Here is a 21,500-nt window from a genome sequence, read left to right as displayed (position 1 = left end):
GGGACTGTCCAGTGAGGCAGTTTGGGTGGAATTGAGGGGTGGAGGAGGCATGAGGGCACTAATAGGAGTGTATCATAGACCAGCAAATGGGCCAAGAAAATTGGAAGAACAAATTTGTAAGGAGATAGCATTAATAAACATAAGGTAGTGATCATGGGAGATTTTAACTTCCCTCACATTGATTGGGATACCCATACAGTAAGAGGTCTGGATGGGCTGGAGTTTGTCAAATGTGTACAAGATAGTTTTCTTAATCAATATGTAGAGGAACTGACTCAGGACGGTGTAATACTGGATCTCCTGTTAGGGAACAAGATAGGTCAGGTATCTGAGGTTAATGTTGGAGAACAAATTGGGTCTAGTGATCGCAACTCTATTAGTTTTAGGGTAGTTTTAGGGAAGAGCAAAGAAGGGCCTAAAGTTGAGGTTCTGGATTGGAGAAAAGCAAATTTCAAAGGAATAAGAATGGATTTGGGGAGTATTGAGTGGGACATGATTTTTTTCAGGAAAGGATGTAAATGAAAAATGGAGAATATTCAAAGAAGAAATTTTGAGAGTACAGAGTAGATATGTCCCAGTGAGGATCAAAGGAAAGGGTGGAAGTCATAGGGAGCCTTGGTTTTCGAGGAATATTAGAAATTTGGTTAGGAGAAAGAGGGAGGTGTACAAGAGGTATAAACAGCAGGGTGCTGAGAAATTGAAAGAGGACTACAAGGAGTGTAGAAAAATTCTTAAGAAAGAAATTAGAAAGGCCAAAAAGAGACACAAAGAGGCTTTGGCAGGCAGAGTAAGAATAAATCCAAAGGGTTTTCTATAGGTACATTAAAAGTAAAGGATTAGTGAGGGATAGAATTGGACCCCTTGTAGATAGGGAGGGTAGGCTGAGTGAGAAGTCAGAGGAGATGGGGGAAATTTTACATGATTTCTTTTCCTCGGTATTCACTAGGGAAAAAAATATTGTACCAGTTGAAGTAAAGAAAAATAGTGAGGAGGTCATGAATCATATAAGGATAACTGAGGAGGTAGTGATGGCAGTGTTAAAAAAGATAAAGGTGGACAAATCTCCGGGTCCGGACAAAGTATTCCCAAGGACACTCAGGGAGACTGGTGTACAGATACTGGGGCCATTAACAGAGATATTTAGGATGTCACTGGTCACGGGGGTAGCGCCAGAGGATTGGAGGGTGGCTCATGTTGTTCCGCTGTTTAAGAAAGGGTCCAAATGTAAGCCTGGAAATTATAGACCTGTGAGTCTGATGTCTGTGGTGGGTAAGTTGATGGAAAGTGTTCTGAGGGATGGCATTTACAAATATTTGGAAGAACAGGGATTGTTAGGTAGTAGTCAACATGGTTTTGTCAGGGGTAGATCATGCTTAACAAACCTTATAGAGTTTTTCGAGGGGGTTACAAAAAAGATTGATGAAGGGAAGGCTGTGGATGTTGTCTATTTAGACTTTAGTAAAGCTTTTGACAAAGTTCCCCACAGGAGGTTAGGAAAAAAGGTGGAGGCATTAGGTATAAATAAGGAGGTAGTGAAATGGATTCAGCAATGGTTGGATGGGAGGTGTCAGAGAGTAGTGGTAGAAAATTCTTTGTCAAATTGGAGGCTGGTGACTAGTGGAGTTCCTCAGGGATCGGTCCTGGGTCCTCTATTGTTTGTTACATATATTAATGATCTGGGAGAAGGGGTGGTGAATTGGATAAGTAAATTTGCAGATGATACAAAGATTGGTGGTATTGTGGACAGTGAGGAAGATTACCGTAGCTTAAAAAGAGATATAGGAAAGCTAGAGGAGTGGGCTGAGAAATGGCTGATGGAATTTAATACGGATAAGTGTGAAGTGTTGCATTTTGGAAAGGCAAATCTAAATAGGTCATATACATTGAATGGTAGGCAATTGAGGAGTGCAGAGCAACAAAGGGATTTAGGAGTTATGGTAAATAGTACCCTCAAAGTTGATACTCAGGTAGATAGAGTGGTGAAGAAGGCATTTGGAATGTTGGCCTTCATAAATCGGATATTTGAATTCAAGAGTTGGGATGTTATGATGAAATTGTACAAAGCATTAGTGAGGCCAAATTTGGAATACTGTGTGCAGTTTTGGTCACCAAATTATAGGAAGGATATAAACAAAATAGAAAGAGTGTAGAGAAGGTTCACGAGAATGTTGACAGAATTTCAGGGTTTGAGTTACAGAGTAAGGTTGAGCAGCCTGGGGCTTTTTTCTCTGGAGCGTAGAAGATTGAGGGGGGATTTGATGGAGGTGTTCAAGATTTTAAAAGTCAACGTGGATAGGCTTTTTCAATTAAGAGAGGGGGATATTCAAACCAGAGGCCATGGTTTGAGATTGAAGGGGGAAAATTATAAGGGGAACATGAGGGGAAATTTCTTCACGCAAAGGGTGGTTTGGATGTGGAAGAAGTTTCCGGCGGAGATGTTTGAAGCAGGGACATTATTTACATTTAAGGAAAGACTGGATAATTACATGGAGGGGAGAGGATTGGAGGGGTATGGACCAGGTGCTAGTCAGTGGGACTCGGAGGGTGGGGATTTGTTCCGGCATGGACCAGTAGGGCCAAACTGGCCTGTTCTGTGCTGTATATGGTTATATGGTTATACATTTATTCAAAAACTCTGTTCAATTTTAAGCAATTTCTTCCAATCAATAAATGGAAATTTTTCACTAATTTCATAACTGTATAAAGTTCTTAAAGAGGAATATTTATCAACATAAAGTTTTAGCAATTGGAAATATTGACCAATATAGGTCTGCTTATAAACAAAGTACATTCAACCACACAGCCTGAATTATTTGAAAAAAACACACATAAATGCTGGAGAAACTCAGCAAGTCAAACAGTGCCTTTATGTAGCAAAGGCTGGAGCCCTTCATCAAGGTGAGGGGGAACATGAGAGATGTCTGAACAAAGGGGGGGAGGGGGAGTGGTGAGGGTGGAAAATGATAGGTGGAGGGGGGGGAAGAGGAGTCTAGGCTGGGTGGAGAGAGAAAGGAAGTAGGAACTGGAATAACTAGTTAAGGTGGGGGGGGGGAGGGAAAGCAAACTGATTAGTGGAATGTAGTTAACTCAATGTTCATGCCCTGGGGTTGGAGAGTGCCCAGACGAAAAATGAGGTGTTGCTCCTCCAACCTGCAGGTGGTCAGGGTGGGGTAATGTGAAGGGCCATGGACAAACATGTGAGCTTGAGAGTTTTTGTTGCGGATGGAGAGGAGGTGCTGGGCGAAGCAATTTCCTAATCAGCAACCAGGCTCTCCAAAGTAGCCACAGAGGGTGCACCGGATGCAGTAAATTAGTTCTTTTAGCCTGAATTATTTGATGGGAGATTTCATGATGGCAATCAGATTTTATTGTGCATATCATCTTTGTATTGGTAACTTACTACACAAGTTAGCAAACAATTTCCCATGGTTTAAAGACAGTTCTGAGAAATTAATTTTGGAACAGAGAGTACAAAGTAATGGGGTTATCTTCTCCTGGTATTGGGACCATTGCTCTTTGTGAAATTGAAGTAAGCTTGAACTTGAGTAGATATACACCTCAGAATTCATTTTGCTACTGCCATCAACAGTTACATCATCAATGAACACAAGTGCGCCAGTAGCTGTGGCAGTCATACATGTCCAGGCCATAACACCCCCACCACATTTCACAGATGAGGTGATAGCTTTGGATCTTGGGCAATTTCTTTACACCTCTACATCACTCTGATGCAGATTAACCTTGGTCTCATCTGTCCACAAGACCTTTCTCCAGAATTCTGCAAGCTCTTTTAAATACTTGTTGGCAAACTGTAAACTTCCCATCATGTTTCTATGACTAACCAGTAGTTTGCATCTTGCAGTATAGTTTCTGTAATTCTGTTCATGAAGTCTTCTGTGAACAGTAGTTATTGACATATCCACACCTGCCTCCTGATGTGTGTTTCTAATCTGTTGGACAGCCGTTTGGGGATTTGGAGGTCTTCCTTGGCCTGCCAGACCTTTTGTGATTACTGAGCTCATCAGTACGCTCTTTCTTCTTAATGATGTTCCAAACAGTTGATTTAGGTAATCCTAAGGTTTGGGTGAAAACTCTTATTATTTTATTCTTGTTTTTCCAGCCTCATAATGGCTTATTTGACTTTCATTGGCACAGCTCTGGACCTCGTGTTGAAAAACAGCAACTACACAGGCTCCAGATTATCAAAAACTTAAGCAAGCCCAGCTCTCTTAGACCTACGTCAATAAAGCAATTAAACATACCCGAGTACTCACAAACACCTGTGAAGCCAAATCTCCCAAACATTATGATGCCATGAAATGGGGGAATGATGTATAAAAAGTGCTGTAATTTCTACATGGCCAAAACAACATTTATACAAATAACCTTTAATAAATCTGGAATGTGCACTTTAATCACGTGAATTGTTTGATTGCAAATTTAAAACTGTGGAGGACAGGGGCAAATTAAAAAAAATGCCTTTGTCCCAAACATCACGGAGGGCAATACATCTTAAATTGCATGAATGAGTTTAGCATACAAGAAAACCATAGCACAGAAACAAGCCCTTCAGCCCTGTGCAGAACTATTATTTAGCATACTCCCATTAAACTGCACCTGGACCATAGCTCCCCCCATACCCCTCCCATCCATGTAGCTATCCAAATATTTCTAAATGTCAAAATGGAGCCCACATTCACCACTTCAGCTGGCAGCTCGTTCCATACTCTCACCACTCTTTGAGTGGTTTCCCCCTAATGTTCTCTTTAAACATTTCACCTTTCACCCTTTATCCATGTCCTCCCATTCTGACTCACCCAACAATGGAAAAACCTGCTGGCATTTATACCACTCATAATTTAGGATACAAATCTCCCCTCATTTTCCAATACTCCAGGGAATGAAGTTGTAACCTATTCAACCTTTCCCTATATCTCAGCTCCTCAAGTCCTGGAAACATACTTGTAAATCTTCTCTGCACTCTTTCGATCTTATTGATATCTTTCCCATAGTTAGGTGACCAAAACTGCAAATTTGCTCTTACTAGTGTCACATACAACTTCATCAACACATCCCAATTCCAATACTTAATTCTTTGATTTATGAAGGCCAACACATCAAAAGTTCTTTTTACAACCCTATCTACAAGTGATGCCACTTTCAGGAAAGTGTTTATCTGTATTCTCAGATTCCTCTGTTCTACTGGACTCCTCAGTGCTCTATTATCTACCTTGGGTTTGTCCTCCCAGCGTGCAATACCTCACACTTGTCCACATTAACTTCTTCCTACCATTTCCAGCCCAGTTTTCTATAAGGTCCAGATCCCACATTTTTTTAAATTCCCACATCAAAGAGCAGTTTGTAATCAACATTCTTCCCAAAAAGATCAACAATGACTTGCTTTCATTCCAAAATTGGTAATAAAGCTTATGTGGTAACCACCGTTTGTCAGGTTCTGCGTTCTTTGCGATGCATGTGTAAGATGTATTTGTGTTCCTGTTACAGGGCCTCAGGGCCTCGATACAGAGTTCTCAACAGGATTTCAAATGCTTTTTCTCCATCTTGAGAAGTCATGGTCCAGAGATTCCCAGGAGTCAATGGGGATGTTGCGTTGGAGGCTTTGAACACTTCCTTGAATCATTCTCCTCTATCCATCCTATTATTTTTTTCCTCTGACACAGTGTCCGTTACATGCGAAGTCAATGATGTAATCAACGTAGCCAGCCCAACTTGGATAACTGAGTGGACTGAGACCTCAATGCTCAGACTGGTGGCCTAGAAGAAGATGCGTATCATTCTCATGAACCTGAATGATCTTAAATGTCCATACCTTAAGGTGCCTTCGACATGTAGTCTGGATCTCAGAGCAGATACCACTGATGCTGCTAGCCCATGTGTTGTGTATTTGGTCTGAGATCTTGCTCTCCTGATTCTCTTTTCCTCAATCAGCCAAAGGCTGTACTGGTACCTTGTAAATTTCATCATTGATATCTGGGCTCTGAGATGAAGAAAGAGCTCCATGTTCTCCAGGGTCTTGCCATGAACCTTTATTATCTGAGGGCCAATGTCAAGTGGAAAGCCCATTTTCTCATGTGGTTCCACATCATGGCTTGGAGTTCAGCCTCTGAGCTTGAGCTGAGCACACAATTGTGGACAACCATACTGAAATAGGACAAGAGATTTCCTTCCATAAAATACACGAGTTAGCCAGATAATTTTTACAAACCTGATGGTTTCACAAGTATCAAATTTGCTTTTCATATTATTTTATTAATAGTATCCAGAACTGCCATTGTAGAGAGAGTGTAAGAGACCCGCTGAGTTTCTCCAGCATTGAATTTTTACTGCCATTGTAGAATTTGATTTCACAGTCTGGATCATGTATCCACGCTTCTGCATAATGAATCTAATACACAAACATAATGCTATTGAACCACCATATCTGTAGAATTTTTAAACCCTTGAATCTTCAGACAATTCACCAAGAAAACTGTATTGCAAAGCTCGATAAGGCAAGTTTACCTGTTTGATTTGCGTAGATTAGTAATGATCCTGGAATGTTTCTAAATGTCTTATAACCCAAGAAGGTTAATAACATCAGAGTGAATCCTCTTCCAAAATGGACAGCACCTTCCAAAACCTAGGCAGAAGAGAAAAAGTTATGGAAACACAAAAATTCCCAAACTAGTAATATTTTAAAATGTTGTTTTTATTCTCAGTGCCTCACTTGGGCTCATTATTAAAAGAACATGTTTGCAGACCACTGCTGTTACATATTTTTTCCTGATTATTGAATTTATCAGAACAACCAAAAATAATGTTGTTTGACACACAAGACACACAAGGGAACAAGGCCAGGAGTAGGCCCCTCAAACTCAACCATGGCTGCTCTGTCCCAAGCCTTAAACTCATCTTTTTTTGTTCCCCAATCTTTCAAAAATTACAATTTTTTAATCTTTAAATACCTCTGGTGATCAAGCCTCCACAACCCACTGGGATTGTAAATTAGAGCTTCACCACTCTGAGTGAGAAGAGATTATCACCCTCTATATAGTATTTCCTTCTGTGGTTTGTCTTTGTGAAAAACTTGGTGTGAACCACTGCTGGAGGAAACCAGCTGTAAGAATAAGCATTTAATTGATCATATTGTCAAATTGATGCCAAATATTCCTTCTCTCTTTTCCCCTGCAAGTTCAGTTCACTTAACCCCATTGATGCACTTCTGAATTCTCAACAATTCTCAATAATCACCTTTCAAAAATCAGAATTTAAAATTAAAATACTACTTGAAGCCACTAGTCTGAACTTTGCGGCATTGTACCAAGTGACAAAGAACAGTGACACGTCTTTTTCTTCTGCTCTTAATTATTTTTCTACATTTGGGCATGACACTGAGGGGGTTCTATTGTTGCCCATGAGAAGGTGGGCAGACCACTGCTGAATTTATCAGAACAACCAAAAATAATGTTGTTTGACACACAAGACACACAAGGGAACAAGGCCAGGAGTAGGCCCCTCAAACTCAACCAAGTCCTTCTAGGGAAGGTGATACCACAGTGCTGTTGGGGTTGGAAATTTCAGAATTCAGACACGGGATGATGAAGGAGTAGTGATGTGTTTCAAAGCCAGAAGTTTGTGTAGTTTGGAGAGGAGCCTTCTCATACACCTACTGCCTTTGTCCTTGATGCTAATAGAGATAACGGGTTTGGAAAATGCAGTCAAATAATTGCAGTGTGTTTTTGAAGATTGTACGCTCTGCATTCTTGGTGAGCCAGTGGTGGAAGGAATAAATGTTGAAGGTGTGGATGGGATGCCAACCAAGTGGGTTGCTTTATGCAGGATGATAAGTTAACTGAAACTTGCAGCAGCTCAAATCTGAATTACAATAATAAAAACAGAAAATGCTAGAAATATTAAGCAGTTCAGTCAGAACTGAGAGAGACAAACTGAGTTAGATCAAGACCTTTCATCACAACTAGGAGTTAAAAATCAAACGTTTTAAGTTACAGAAAAGGGGGAAGAGAGTAAGAGAACAAAAGGACTGTGTGACAAGGTGAAGACTGAGAACGAGTAATATGTGTGATAAAGCTCACTCAGACAAAGCCTTTGTTTATCCATAGCTACTCTGTCAGGAGAAGTAAATAGAACATGAATGAGAACAGTGAGAGAAAGTAAATGTTAGAACTCTGATGTACAAAACACAGTAGCACAGTAGGAGTCGAGGTTAGCTCAACGCTGTTACAGTGCCAGCGACCAGGTCCAGAATTTGAATCTCGCGCTATCTGTAAGGAGTTTGTACGTTCTGCGTGTGTGGGTTTTCCTTGGTGGCTCCAGTTTCCTCCCACTGTTCAAAAACGTACCAGGGCTGTAGGTCAACTGGGTGTATTTGGGCAGCCCAGCCTTCTGGCTGAAAGGGTCTGTTGTCATGCTATATAAATTTAAATGTAAAAATTTATAATGGTTGGTGAAAATCTAAAATAAAAATAATGCACCTGAATTATTCAAGAGATCAGGAAGAATCTTCGGAAAAGGAAAACAGAGTTAATCTTACAAGATTGTTCTTCCGAATTGGCCTGTTAGAAAGCAGGAAAGAAGGCCTCATGAGAATTATATAGTAGCCCGGAAGGAACGTGAAAAACTTAGGAGAGCTTGAAGGGTGGAATGTGAAGGGCTTACAACCCCCCAAGGTGTTCTATGCACATGTGAAGAACAGAAGGATGACGAAAATGAAGGTGGGCCTTCACGTGCCTGGATGCGGATAAGTTTGGAGAGGTCCTAAATGAATATTTTGCTTCAGTCTTCACCAGAGAAAAGGACATAGATCAGGGTGAGGTCATAATAGAACAGGCTTGTGTGCTGGATCATATTAAGATGAGGGAATAGGAAGTTTTGGATCTTCTTAAAAGCATTAAGGTTGATAAGTCCCCAGAGTGGGCAGAAGGATGGGTCAGTAGGTTTGCAGATGATGCAAAGTTTGGAGGAGTTGTTGATAGTGCAAAAGGTTGTCGTAGGTTACAAGGATATAGACAGGATGCAGAGTTGACCAGAATAGTGGCAGATGGAGTTCAATCCGGACAAGTGTGAGATGATGAATTTTAGAAGGTCTAACCAGAAGGCTGAGTACAGAATTAATGGTTGCATACTCAATAGTGTGGAGGAACACAGAGACCTTGGGAAGGCTGTGGAAGCTATGGAGAGGGTGTAGAGGAGATTTACCAGGATGTTACCTGGTTTGAAAAATAAATCTTGTGAGACAAGGTTTGCAGAGCTGGGACTTTTCCCTTTGGTGCAAAGAAGGATGAGAGAAGACATGATGGAGGTCTACCAAGATTCTGAGAGGCATAGATAAGTTGGACAGCCAGCCTAACTGTTCATGGATCTCCAGGTACTCCGTAATTTCATCTTTGACAATCGACTCCAACAACTTCCGAACCACTGATGTTAGGCTAACAGGTCTGTACTTCCTTTTCTGCTGCCTCCCGTCCTTTTTAAATGGTGGGGTAACCGTTGCAATTTTCCAGTCCTCTGGAACCATGGCAGAATCTATTGATTCTTGGAATATCATTACCAATGCCTCCGCAATTTCTATTGCTACTTCTTTCAGAACTTGACAGTGCATTCCATCTGGTCCAGATTTAACAACCCTGAAACCATTCAGTTTCCCAAGCACCTTCTCTCTGGTGATTGTGACTGCACTTCCCTCTCTTTTTTTTGAAAGACAGGTATACTGCTAATTTCTTCCCTAGTGATGTTAAATGCTCATTCAATTCCTCTGCCATCTCACTGTCTCCCATTACAATTTCTCCAACATAATTTTTCTATTGGTCCCTGATCTACTCTCGCCTTTTTTAATCTTCATATACTTTAAAAAAAAAGGTTTTGTCTTCCTTTTGATAATTATTTACTAGTTTCCTTTCAAGGTTAATCTTTTCCTTCCTTATAACCATCCTCATTACCTTCTATATGTTTTTAAAACCTTTCTAGTCCTCTATCTTCCCACTAATATTTACTTCCTTGTATGCCCTTGCTTTTGCTTTGACATTCCTTGTTAGTCACAGGCCACAGTTGTATCATTTTTACATTTAAATTTTTTTTTATTTTGGAATATTCCTGTTCTTCACCTTTATTTCTCTCAGAAACTCCAGGCATTGCTTTTCTGCCGTCATCTCTGCTAATGTGCTTTTCCAATCAACTTTGGCCAGTTCTTCTCTCAAACCTCTGAAGTCCCCTTTATATAACATATGTGATGTTAGAATTTAATCAAACATATTCTAAGAAGGGGATTAACAGGCAACATGTTCTGAAATTTTTAGTAGTGGAAGAATCACCAACAAAGCACCAAAATAAAGGGTTAGGCATTTAAAACTTGGGTTGATTGAAATGTGAAAATAAGTGAGAAACTGCAGATGCCAGAATCTAGAGCAATAAACAATCTGCTGGAGGAACTAGGTGGGTTGAATAGCATCAGTGAGAGAAAAAGAACATCATCCGGACTGAGGGTGCCAAGTAGAGATGACCAATGTAATGTGGACAGGGTGAGAGGGATTGGACAATGGGGTGTGGTGAGCCAGCGTGAGGTGAACAGAGGTAGTGGATTGGCAGGTGCCAGACAAAGCAAGAGAAAGACATGAGATACTTTTTTTTGGGTTTGACAGAGGCATCGAAATTACTCAATCAGCAACTTCCCCAGGAGATCACAAGTGAACTTTTTACATATGATATATTGGGGTTTCCTTGCAATTTTTCTGCATCCCCTTGTACTGACATGATGCCCATGCCTGCAGCTCCATTAACAGAAATGCAGAAAGAGAAATGGACCAAAGTCAGAAAACTTTCTAGCATTTTCCGTTTTTATTTCAGATTTCCAGCATCTGCAATTTTTGAAGGTTCACAAGATGTTTTTTTTTGTTTGAAGTAATTTATACTGCTTTACTTTTAATATTAAAATATAAACAATGGTTGAGTAACCCAGAAATTGTTTGGATATTTATCAGTGTGTTATTTCAACCTATGCCAGTTTATTACAATTTTATTGATGTATGAAGTATATTGGCCTTGTAATTTGTTGCAAGTCAAGATTTCTGAAAGGACTTGATCTACAGAGGATGTTAAGAAATCATAAAATACTTAGTGGTGTAAAAGGCCCAATGAACAACAAAAAAAATTGTACTAAACCTACACATAAAATAATGCTCTTAGATGCCTTACTTGTGAACAATTGTGCTTACTTTGTTCTGGATGCGGGAAAATATATAATAAATCTTTAAATACTTTCATACCTGATGGCAACTTATTTTCTAATTAATTTTTTTGTTCCCTAAGTGTGGTTTGCAGACTAAGTCAGCATTTAGCTCTGCCTCCTGAACTGCCCTTGAGAAGGTAGTGCTGCGCTGCCTCCCTGAAGTACTGTAGTCCTTGAGGTGTGTGCACTGAACTGGGATTCACTGGTTGTGTGGTGCTGATGGCTGGCCCCACCTCCAGGCTCCGCCCCCATCTGCTCACATACAACTCTGGTTTCCTGCCTAAACCCAGAATCCTTCTGAAGACTACTGTGAGACCCTACCTTTAGTTATAAGCTAATAAAAACATTTGTTCTTTTAAACTGTTTATTCTTAATGCTGATGTTGTAGCATTGTAAGAGTGGGTCTCAAGCAACTGCAAAATGTGCATATCCGGCATCTACCAATCCCTGTAGGTGCCAGATACCAGATACCAAGGGTTTTTCTGTACATGAATTATGGAAATCTTTTTATCATAATTGTAAAATGGAACTTGCTAGAACGAGAGAATCTTTTTTCAGTGGAAAGGTGGTTTATAAAAGCAAACAGCTTTCCAAGTCTTGATCTGAAGTTGACTTTAATCTCTGCTCTGGATTCTGATGGAACTGTTTGTGGGTCAGTCATTAATATGGAATAGTGTGCCTAAAATGGATTTTAAAAAGTGTATTTTTGTTTACAAATTTCCTCCTTGTAGATTGTTGCGAAAGATAATTATTTAATAATGATGCTGGATCCAAAGTAGAATCCAACTTACAATGCAGAATTGTGTTTATTCTTTCAATTGGTCATGAAGTATTTCAGGCAATTTGTGAGAAGATGTCAGGCCACAGGATGAAGAATAATCATTGGTGATTACAGCTGATCAAACCGGTGCGGACTCGAAAGGCCAACATGGCCTGTTTCCTCTCCGTAAATGGTTATATGGTTATATGGATCAAGTGTAAGATGAGTTGTACGGGGTGGAGCAGAATGATATATAGAGGTAAAGGCTGCCAAATGCTGCAATCTGATAAGAAAGTGATAATAGTGGTATAATGAGAGGTGTTGGGGAAAGGGCAGATGGGACCAGATGTGGGAGATGGAAGAATCCAAGGGAAATGTGGGTGACAAAAGGACAGAACCAGAAAGGGAGGGGGATGACAATGGGGAGCTAGGTGGGGAAGGAGACAAAAATGGACTGGGGGAAATGTTTTAGATTTAAGTTCACTTGTCACAAAATACCTAGAGCAGTGAGAATGGTAAGCTATGACAGGTTATCTTTAACCTTCATACAGCTATGTGAAGTACACAATTAAAGTATAGATTACGGTGAAAAGACAGATCAATTAGCATAGCTCTGTGATTGCAGAATCCTCCCTCACCACCTTTCGAGGCCCAAAAAAAAATACTTCCAAGCAAAGCAACACTTAACCTGTGAATCTGCAGGGGTCATCTACAGCATTAGTGCTCCTGTTGAGGCCTCCTCTCATCAGAGAGGCTGGAAGATCGCTTCGTTGAGCACCTTCTCTCATTTCATTGGAATCTCCCAAAGGCAATCCATTTCAATTCACCGCTCCATTCCCTTGTCGACATACCTGTCCACGGTCTCATGCATTGCCAAATGGGGACCGCCAGCAAATTGGCAGAACAACACCTCATATTCCATCTGGACACCCTCCGAACAGAGTGCATTAAGATAACCCTCCAGTTGATGCAATCATGAAGAAGGCTCGCCAGCTTGAGGAGATTCCAAAGACTCTCGAAAACTTCTACAGGGGTGTATAGTGGAGAGCATTCTGACTGGTTGCATAACTGCCTGGTATGGAGGTGCCAACACTCAGGGCAAGAATAAAAAAACTCCAGAAGCTTGTTAACTCGGCCTGCGAGATCACGGGCACCAGACTTTATTCCATGGAGGACATCCACATTAGGTGGTGTCTTAAAAACAAAAGCCTCTATCCTCAAAGAACCCCACCACCCAGACCATGCTACCATCACAGCAGGGCAAAGACAAGCACTCAACGGCACAGGGACAGCTTCTTCCCCGCCGCCATCAGATCCCTGAATGATCAATGAACTAGAGACACTGTGATGTTGCTGCAAAACACCAAATGTTGTGAATTCTGATTCTGTTTCCCTTCCTCCAGTTCTCCATTCAGAGCTATCCCCTCCCCTGCCCTCCCCTCCCCTCCCCTGCCCTCCCCTGCCCTCCCCTGCCCTCCCCTCCCCTGCCCTCCCCTGCCCTGCCCTGCCCTCCCCTGCCCTCCCCTGCCCTCCCCTCCCCTCCCCTGCCCTCCCCTCCCCTCCCCTCCCCTCCCCTGCCCTCCCCTGCCCTGCCCTCCCCTCCCCTCCCCTGCCCTCCCCTGCCCTCCCCTCCCCTCCCCTCCCCTGCCCTCCCCTGCCCTGCCCTCCCCTGCCCTCCCCTCCCTCCCCTCCTCTTCCCCTGCCCTCCCCTCCCATCCATGTTGGTCAATGGCCTCTTGGCTGTTGACCTGTGCTCTTCCCCCACCGTTTATCCAGGCCCTTGCCTGTTTTATTCGCTCCTTGGCAAAGGGCTCAGGCCTGAGACGTTGGTTCCCATTGAGCCTGAATTTCTCCAGCACTTCTATGCGTGATCAGGCTGGTGGATCCCAATTGATATCTCCTGCTCCTAACTTTTCGTGCTTTCCTTGAGTCTGAGCCTGGGCCAGACCCGTCCGAGGCCGCACTCGAGGCCGCGCCTGGGGCCCAGATCCGCACCGACCCTTTAAACAACGGGACAGTCTCCCCCCCCCCCCCCCCCCCCCCCCCCCCCACCTTCAGCCCCCGCCCGCACATTCACCGCCTTCGCGGCTCTATCGAAACGTCCCCAGAGCCACCACTTACCCGCGCCGTAAACTTGGGCCCAGCACAATCGAAAACCCCCGGCCCCCCTGTCCAGTTTCCACCGTTCACAAGCCCCGCAGCTCTCAGCATGGATCGGGCAAGAGCGAACCGGCCCGCAGCCGCCATCCTGCCGACTTGGCAGCGCCGTCGCTCGGCCGGCCACTCACTTCGGAGGCCACAGCGACATCTGGTGGCCCACGTCAACACAACGAGAGCAAGCTGAACGGGAGCATCTGGGCGAGTGGGACCATCGCAGTGCCTAACAGGGACCATCAGAGGCTGGACATACACCTGCCTAACAGGGACCATCGCAGGCTGGACATACACCTGCCTAACAGGGACCATCACAGGCTGGACATACACCTGCCTAACAGGGACCATCGCAGGCTGGACATACACCTGCCTAACAGGGACCATCACAGGCTGGACATACACCTGCCTAACAGGGACCATCGCAGGCTGGACATACACCTGCCCAACAGGGACCATCGCAGGCTGGACATACACCTGCCTAAAAGGGACCATCGCAGGCTGGACATACACCTGCCTAACAGGGACCATCGCAAGCTGGACATACACCTGCCTAACAGGGACCATCGCAGGCTGGACATACACCTGCCTAACAGGGACCATCGCAGGCTGGACATACACCTGCCTAACAGGGACCATCACAGGCTGGACATACACCTGCCTAACAGGGACCATCACAGGCTGGACATACACCTGCCTAACAGGGACCATCGCAGGCTGGACATACACCTGCCCAACAGGGACCATCGCAGGCTGGACATACACCTGCCTAACAGGGACCATCGCAGGCTGGACATACACCTGCCTAACAGGGACCATCACAGGCTGGACATACACCTGCCTAACAGGGACCATCACAGGCTGGACATACACCTGCCTAACAGGGACCATCGCAGGCTGGACATACACCTGCCCAACAGGGACCATCGCAGGCTGGACATACACCTGCCTAAAAGGGACCATCGCAGGCTGGACATACACCTGCCTAACAGGGACCATCACAGGCTGGACATACACCTGCCTAACAGGGACCATCGCAGGCTGGACATACACCTGCCTAACAGGGACCATCAGAGGCTGGACATATACCTGTCTAACAGGGACCATCACAGGCTGGACATACACCTGCATAACAGGGACCATCGCAGGCTGGACATACACCTGCCTAACGGGTACCATCGCAGGCTGGACATACACCTGCCTTTATTTTTAACTTTATTTAAGATTTTATAACATGAATAACATATAGGATTACATTAAAAAAAATTAAGAATAAAATAATAAAATTACAAAACAGTATCAGTAATCTAAATAAACTATACCCTCCCCAATAATTATTACACATTAATAACCCAACTCAAATTAGTCCAACCCCCCTTCCCCCAAAATAAAGAGTGAAGAATTAATAAAGTTAATAATACATTTGAGAAAAAAACCCACTTACAAAAAAAAACAAAAACATAACCGATTAAAATACTAACAAAAAGAAAAGTAATTAATACTAAGATATCAGACTTAAAAAACATATTTAAATTAAACTTAAATGCATATATTTAACAAACGGAGTTAAGATGAAACATATATTTAACTCAAACTTAATATAAAAAAATTAGTAAAGTTAGTAACATTATCTATCAAAAATTCTTAAACAATAAATAATTCTTAAAAAAAGAATTGTAGCATGTAAAAAAAGATGAAAAAAAAACCTTCTCTATAGAGATAAACCTTCACCAAATATCAACTAACTTCACATCTATCATCATATTAGTCACATAAACCACCATCTTAAAACAAAATTCAAACCTCATTAAGCATTGTACAATTCAATTTTAGTACTCTTCCACCATTTTTCCCTTTTACTCTTGAATAGTTATCCAATAAAAGCTCCAATACCACATTTAAATATCCCCAATCATTACGTTAAAATTCAGATATCCAAATAATAAAAACACATCTACAACGAAATCTATATCTTCAACAAATGGAGCATAAGACGTGATGGAGTAGTGGCCGGACGGTGAACTCCAGCCCTCTCCAGAAAAGTCGGGAAAAACAAGAGAAAATACAAAGGCACAGAAATACAAGTTAAAGAAAAGTGAATATAAAGGTGGAAAGAAGATGGAGACAAAAGGAGAAAAATCAAAATCAACGGAAAGAAGAGAGGTAGAGAAGACAACGGAGGAAAAAGGTGAAGGCCTTACCTGTCCGAAGAGGCCCGCTGTGGAGAGAAGACCCCACTACCTCAGGTCGGTAGAAAGAGAACTACAACAATGGCTCACAGAGCCGAGTAAAAGTGCGCAACCGCGCATGAAAAAAAAACACACCGACGGGAGGGGGGACCAGCTGGGGAGTCGATCTCCACAGCCGGCAACGACAGCTGCAGAACACCTGCAGCAAGAAGAGACCACAGAAGACAATGGAAACAAGAAAGAAGAGGAGGAAAGGGCAGCAAAGAAACAACAGATGGTCAACCTAGAGGAAGAAGAAGAGGAAGAGGAAGAGTACAGGGAAATAGAAGAAGAAAAGAAAGGCAAGGTAAAGGAGGTACTTGCTCTTGTTAGAGGATACATGGAGTCATTTAAAGAATGGCAAACACAGGAATTCAATGATTTAAGAAGAAGAATAAACAACACAGAAAAGAAAATAAATAAAATGGATATGACCTTAACAGAAATGGGGAAAAAAATGGACAAGATGGAAGAACGGGCAATAGCAGCAGAAATGGAGGTAGAAGACTTAAAAAAGAAATTGGAGGAATCTAATAAAAAAACTAAAGAGACACAAGAATTACTAGCCCAAAAAATAGATATAATGGAAAATTATAACAGAAGAAATAACATAAAGATAGTGGGCCTTAAGGAAGATGTAGAAGGCAAGAATATGAGGGAGTTTATAAAAGAATGGATCCCTAAGGCCCTAGGATGTCCAGAACTACAGCAAGAAATGGAAATAGAAAGGGCACATAGAGCATTGGCCCCTAAACCACAACCACAACAAAAACCAAGATCTATTGTAGTAAAATTCCTAAGATATACTACAAGAGAAAAGGTACTGGAGAAGACAATGGAAAAAGTAAGAGAGGGCAACAAACCACTGGAGTATAAAGGGCAAAAAATCTTCATTTATCCAGATATAAGCTTTGAACTCCTAAAGAAGAGAAAAGAGTTCAATGCAGCAAAAGCGATTTTATGGAAGAAAGGATATAAATTTACACTGAAGCATCCTGCGGTATTGAAAATATTTATTCCAGGACAACAAAACAGACTATTCTCGGATCCAGAAGAAGCACGAAAATTTGCAGAACAATTACAAAAATAGACTGAGGGATGAAGACGGGTAATGAGAGCAAAAATTATCACGATTGATATGTATGTGGGTAAAGACAAAAATAGACTGAGGGATGAAGACGGGTAAGGAGGGTAAAAATGACCACGATTGATATGTATGCGGGTAAAGAGGTATAAGAGTGAATAGAGACAATGGGCATATGTGAAAGTATCTGTAATTAGAGGAAAACATAGAGAGTATAGACAAGAATTAATAAGGGAAGGTAATGGAATAGAGAGAATAAGGAGGGAACTAAAAGAGTGACCTTTGTGACATATAAAAAACGAAATCTTTTCGGGGGGGGCTGGGTGGGGGGAAAAGAGCGGTCACTGCAAAATCAGTTGACGCTTGCGAGTGGATTCGCAAATCCAAATGGAGAGGGGAGATGTGGTTGTCCGACAAGGGATAAAGGGCAACTCAGGAGGGGAAGGGGAGATTGGGAATAAAGAAGATAGAAATAGGAGAATAAGGAAAATGTTGGATGTTGTAGGAATGTTGTCTGGTAAAGAGTTGAAAATAAGAAAACAGAAATGGAAAAGGAGGAAAGGTAATGATGGAAAAACGGAAAGAGAAGATAAACAAAATATAAAATGGCTACGCTGAACTATATGACTCTAAATATTAATGGAATACATAACCAAATTAAAAGGAAGAAACTACTAAATTTACTGAAAAAGGAAAAAATAGATATAGCATTTGTCCAAGAAACACACTTAACTGAATTGGAGGACAAGAAATTAAAGAGAGATTGGGTAGGACATGTAACAGCAGCATCGTATAATTCAAAAGCAAGAGGAGTGGCTATATTAATTAGCAAAAATGTGCCATTTAAAATAGAAGAGGAAATAATAGATCCAGCAGGGAGATATGTTATGATAAAATGTCAGATATATTCAGAGCTTTGGAATCTACTTAATATATATTCACCTAACGAAGAAGATCAAAAGTTTATGCAAGATATCTTTTTGAAGGTAGCTAATACGCAAGGGAACATACTAATAGGAGGGGATTTCAATCTGAATTTGGATCCAAATATGGATAAAACGGGGAAAAAAATTAACAGGAAGAACAAAGTAACCAAATTTATAATTAAATCAATGCAAGAAATGAAACTTGTGGACATATGGAGGAAACAAAACCCAAAAGAAAAGGAATACTCATACTACTCGACTAGACATAAAACATACTCAAGGATAGACCTATTCCTGTTATCAGCCCACATACAAGGGAGAGTTAGGAAAACGGAATATAAAGCTAGACTATTATCGGACCACTCACCCCTGTTATTGGCAATAGAGCTAGAAGACATCCCTCCAAGAATGTATAGATGGAGATTAAACCCCATGCTACTTAAAAGACAGGATTTTAGAGAATTTATTGAAAAACAATTAAAAATGTACTTTGAAGTAAATACGGAATCAGTGGAAGATAAGTTTATACTATGGGACGCAATGAAAGCATTCATTAGAGGGCAAATAATAAGTTATGCAACCAAGATGAAGAAGGACTATAATCAGGAAACAGAGCAGTTGGAAAGGGAAATAATAAACATAGAAAAAAAATTAGCAATAAAGGAAGATACAACCAAAAGAAGAGAATTGGCGGATAAAAAAATAAAATATGAAACATTACAAACATATAAGGTGGAGAAGAATATAATGAAGACAAAACAGAAATATTATGAACTAGGGGAAAAAACACACAAAATCCTAGCATGGCAGCTTAAGACAGAGCAAACTAAGAAAATGGTATTGGCAACAAGGAAAAAAGACAAACAAATTACATATAATCCAAAAGAAATTAAGGAAAACTTCAGAGAATTCTATGAACAATTATACCGAACCGAAAACGAAGGGAAAGAAGGGAAAATAGATGAATTTTTGACTAAAATTGAACTACCAAAACTACAAATAGAGGAACAAAATAAATTAACAGAACCATTTGGAACAGTAGAAATACAAGAGATAATAAAAAATTTACCAAATAATAAGACACCAGGAGAGGATGGACTCCCAATAGAATTCTACAAAACATTTAAAGACCTAATAATACCGCCCCTCCTGGATGTAATCAACCAGATTGATGAGACACAAAACTTACCAGATTCATGTAAAACAGCAATAATTACAGTGATACTAAAACAAGGGAAAGATCCACTCTCACCAGCGTCATATAGACCAATATCTCTGCTAAACACAGATTATAAGATAATAGCTAAACTATTAGCGAACAGATTAGCAGAACAGGTACCGAAAATGGTAAATTTAGACCAAACTGGATTTATCAAAAAAAGACGCACAACAGACAATATTTGTAAATTTATTAACTTAATTCATGCAGTAGAAGGAAATAAAGCACCGGCAGTAGCAGTTGCTTTAGACGCAGAGAAGGCCTTCGACAGAGTAGAATGGAATTACTTGTTCAAAGTATTGCAAAAATTCAGTTTACCGGAGAAGTATATTAATTGGATTAAAGCATTATATAAGGGACCGTTAGCGAAAGTGACAGTAAATGGACATGTATCAAAGCAATTTAACTTAAGCAGGTCAACGCGGCAGGGATGCCCACTATCACCATTATTGTTTGCGCTAGCTATAGAACCACTAGCAGAATCGATAAGAAGAGATAATAATATAAAAGGAATAAAAATAAAAGACAGGGAATATAAAATCAGTCTGTTTGCGGATGATGTGATAGTGTACTTAACAGAACCAGAACTATCAATAAAAGAACTATATAAGAAATTGAAGGAATATGGAGAAGTGTCGGGATACAAGATAAACGTAAATAAAAGTGAAGCAATGCCTATGAATAACGCGGATTTCTCAAAATTTAAGGAGGAATCCCCATTCAGATGGCAAACGCAGGCAATAAGATACCTAGGTGTGCAAATAAACAAAAATCTAGGCCAATTATATAAACTCAATTACAATCCACTAATGAAAAAATTACAGGACGATTTAGAGCATTGGAAAGAGCTACCACTAACACTGATAGGAAGGATAAACTGTATTAAAATGAACATTTTTCCAAGGATACTATACTTATTTCAGGCATTGCCAATACAACTGACAGAAAAATTCTTCAAAGAGTTAAAGAAAATAATAAGGAGATTTTTATGGAGAGAGGGGAAACCGAGGATAGCACTAGACAAATTAACAGAATGGTATAAACAAGGAGGCTTACAATTGCCAAACTTCAAAAATTATTATAGAGCCGCACAATTAAGGTACCTATCAGATTTTTATCAAACAAGGGAAAAACCAGACTGGACGAGACTAGAATTAGATAAAATAGGGGAAAAGATACCTGAACACATATTATATAAATGGGACGAAAAATTGGTACAACATAAAACTTCTCCAGTATTACACCATCTCCTCAATATATGGAAGAAGATTCATGTAGAAAGAAATAAAATAAATTACCAAATACCAAAACTAATATTGACGCAAAATAAGCTACTCCCTTTTACAATAGACAACCTTGCCTTTAGAAAATGGGAAAAAAAAGGGATTAAAAGAATAGAAAATTGTTTTTCAGGAAGTAGATTCTTATCCTTTGAACAAATGAGAGATAAGTACAATATAACGGGAGATACAGCGCTGGCATATTACCAACTGAGATCCTACTTGAAAGATAAATTAGGAAGCAACTTGAGTTTACCAGAGGGAAGTAACCTTGAATATGTGATTACAGATACAATGTTAATCAAAAGATTTATAAAAAATATGTATATTAAACTGCAAGAAAAGGAAAATGAGGAAACAAATGGTAAAACTAAACAAAAATGGGAACAAGATTTAAATATAAAGATAAAAAAGGAAACATGGGAGAAGTTATGCTCTGGAACGATGAGAAATACAATAAATACGAGGCTGCGTATGATACAATATAATTGGTTACACAGACTATACATTACACCGCAAAAGTTAAATAAATGGGACCCAACAGTATCTGATAGATGTTTTCGATGTAAAAAAGAAAGGGGAACAACAATTCATGCAATCTGGACATGTG

At 40.7% G+C, this 21,500-nt stretch overlaps 1 protein-coding gene across 3 annotated transcripts in view; it reads right to left on the bottom strand.

The window, feature by feature from the left end:
- The window catches only part of rmdn1 (regulator of microtubule dynamics 1), a 41,035-nt gene extending 26,728 nt beyond the window's left edge, over positions 1 to 14,307 (bottom strand). For 2 of the 3 annotated variants that reach the window (XM_069922014.1, XM_069922015.1), the window contains exons 1-2: positions 14,124 to 14,307; positions 6,523 to 6,640 (exon numbers count right to left, since the gene is read on the bottom strand). In XM_069922014.1, coding sequence (XP_069778115.1) covers positions 6,523 to 6,640; positions 14,124 to 14,249 — 244 coding nt within the window. In that variant the 5' untranslated portion in view covers positions 14,250 to 14,307. The remainder of the gene's footprint in view (positions 1 to 6,522; positions 6,641 to 14,123) is intronic. The other variant, XM_069922013.1, reaches the window with a different exon arrangement.
- Between the last annotated feature and the right edge of the window lie 7,193 nt (positions 14,308 to 21,500).

This window comes from Narcine bancroftii, chromosome 2 (genome assembly GCF_036971445.1).
Source record: "Narcine bancroftii isolate sNarBan1 chromosome 2, sNarBan1.hap1, whole genome shotgun sequence".
NCBI classification, from domain to species: domain Eukaryota; kingdom Metazoa; phylum Chordata; class Chondrichthyes; order Torpediniformes; family Narcinidae; genus Narcine; species Narcine bancroftii.
Note: the sequence above shows the minus strand (reverse complement) of the source record. Positions and strands in the feature narration are given on the sequence as shown.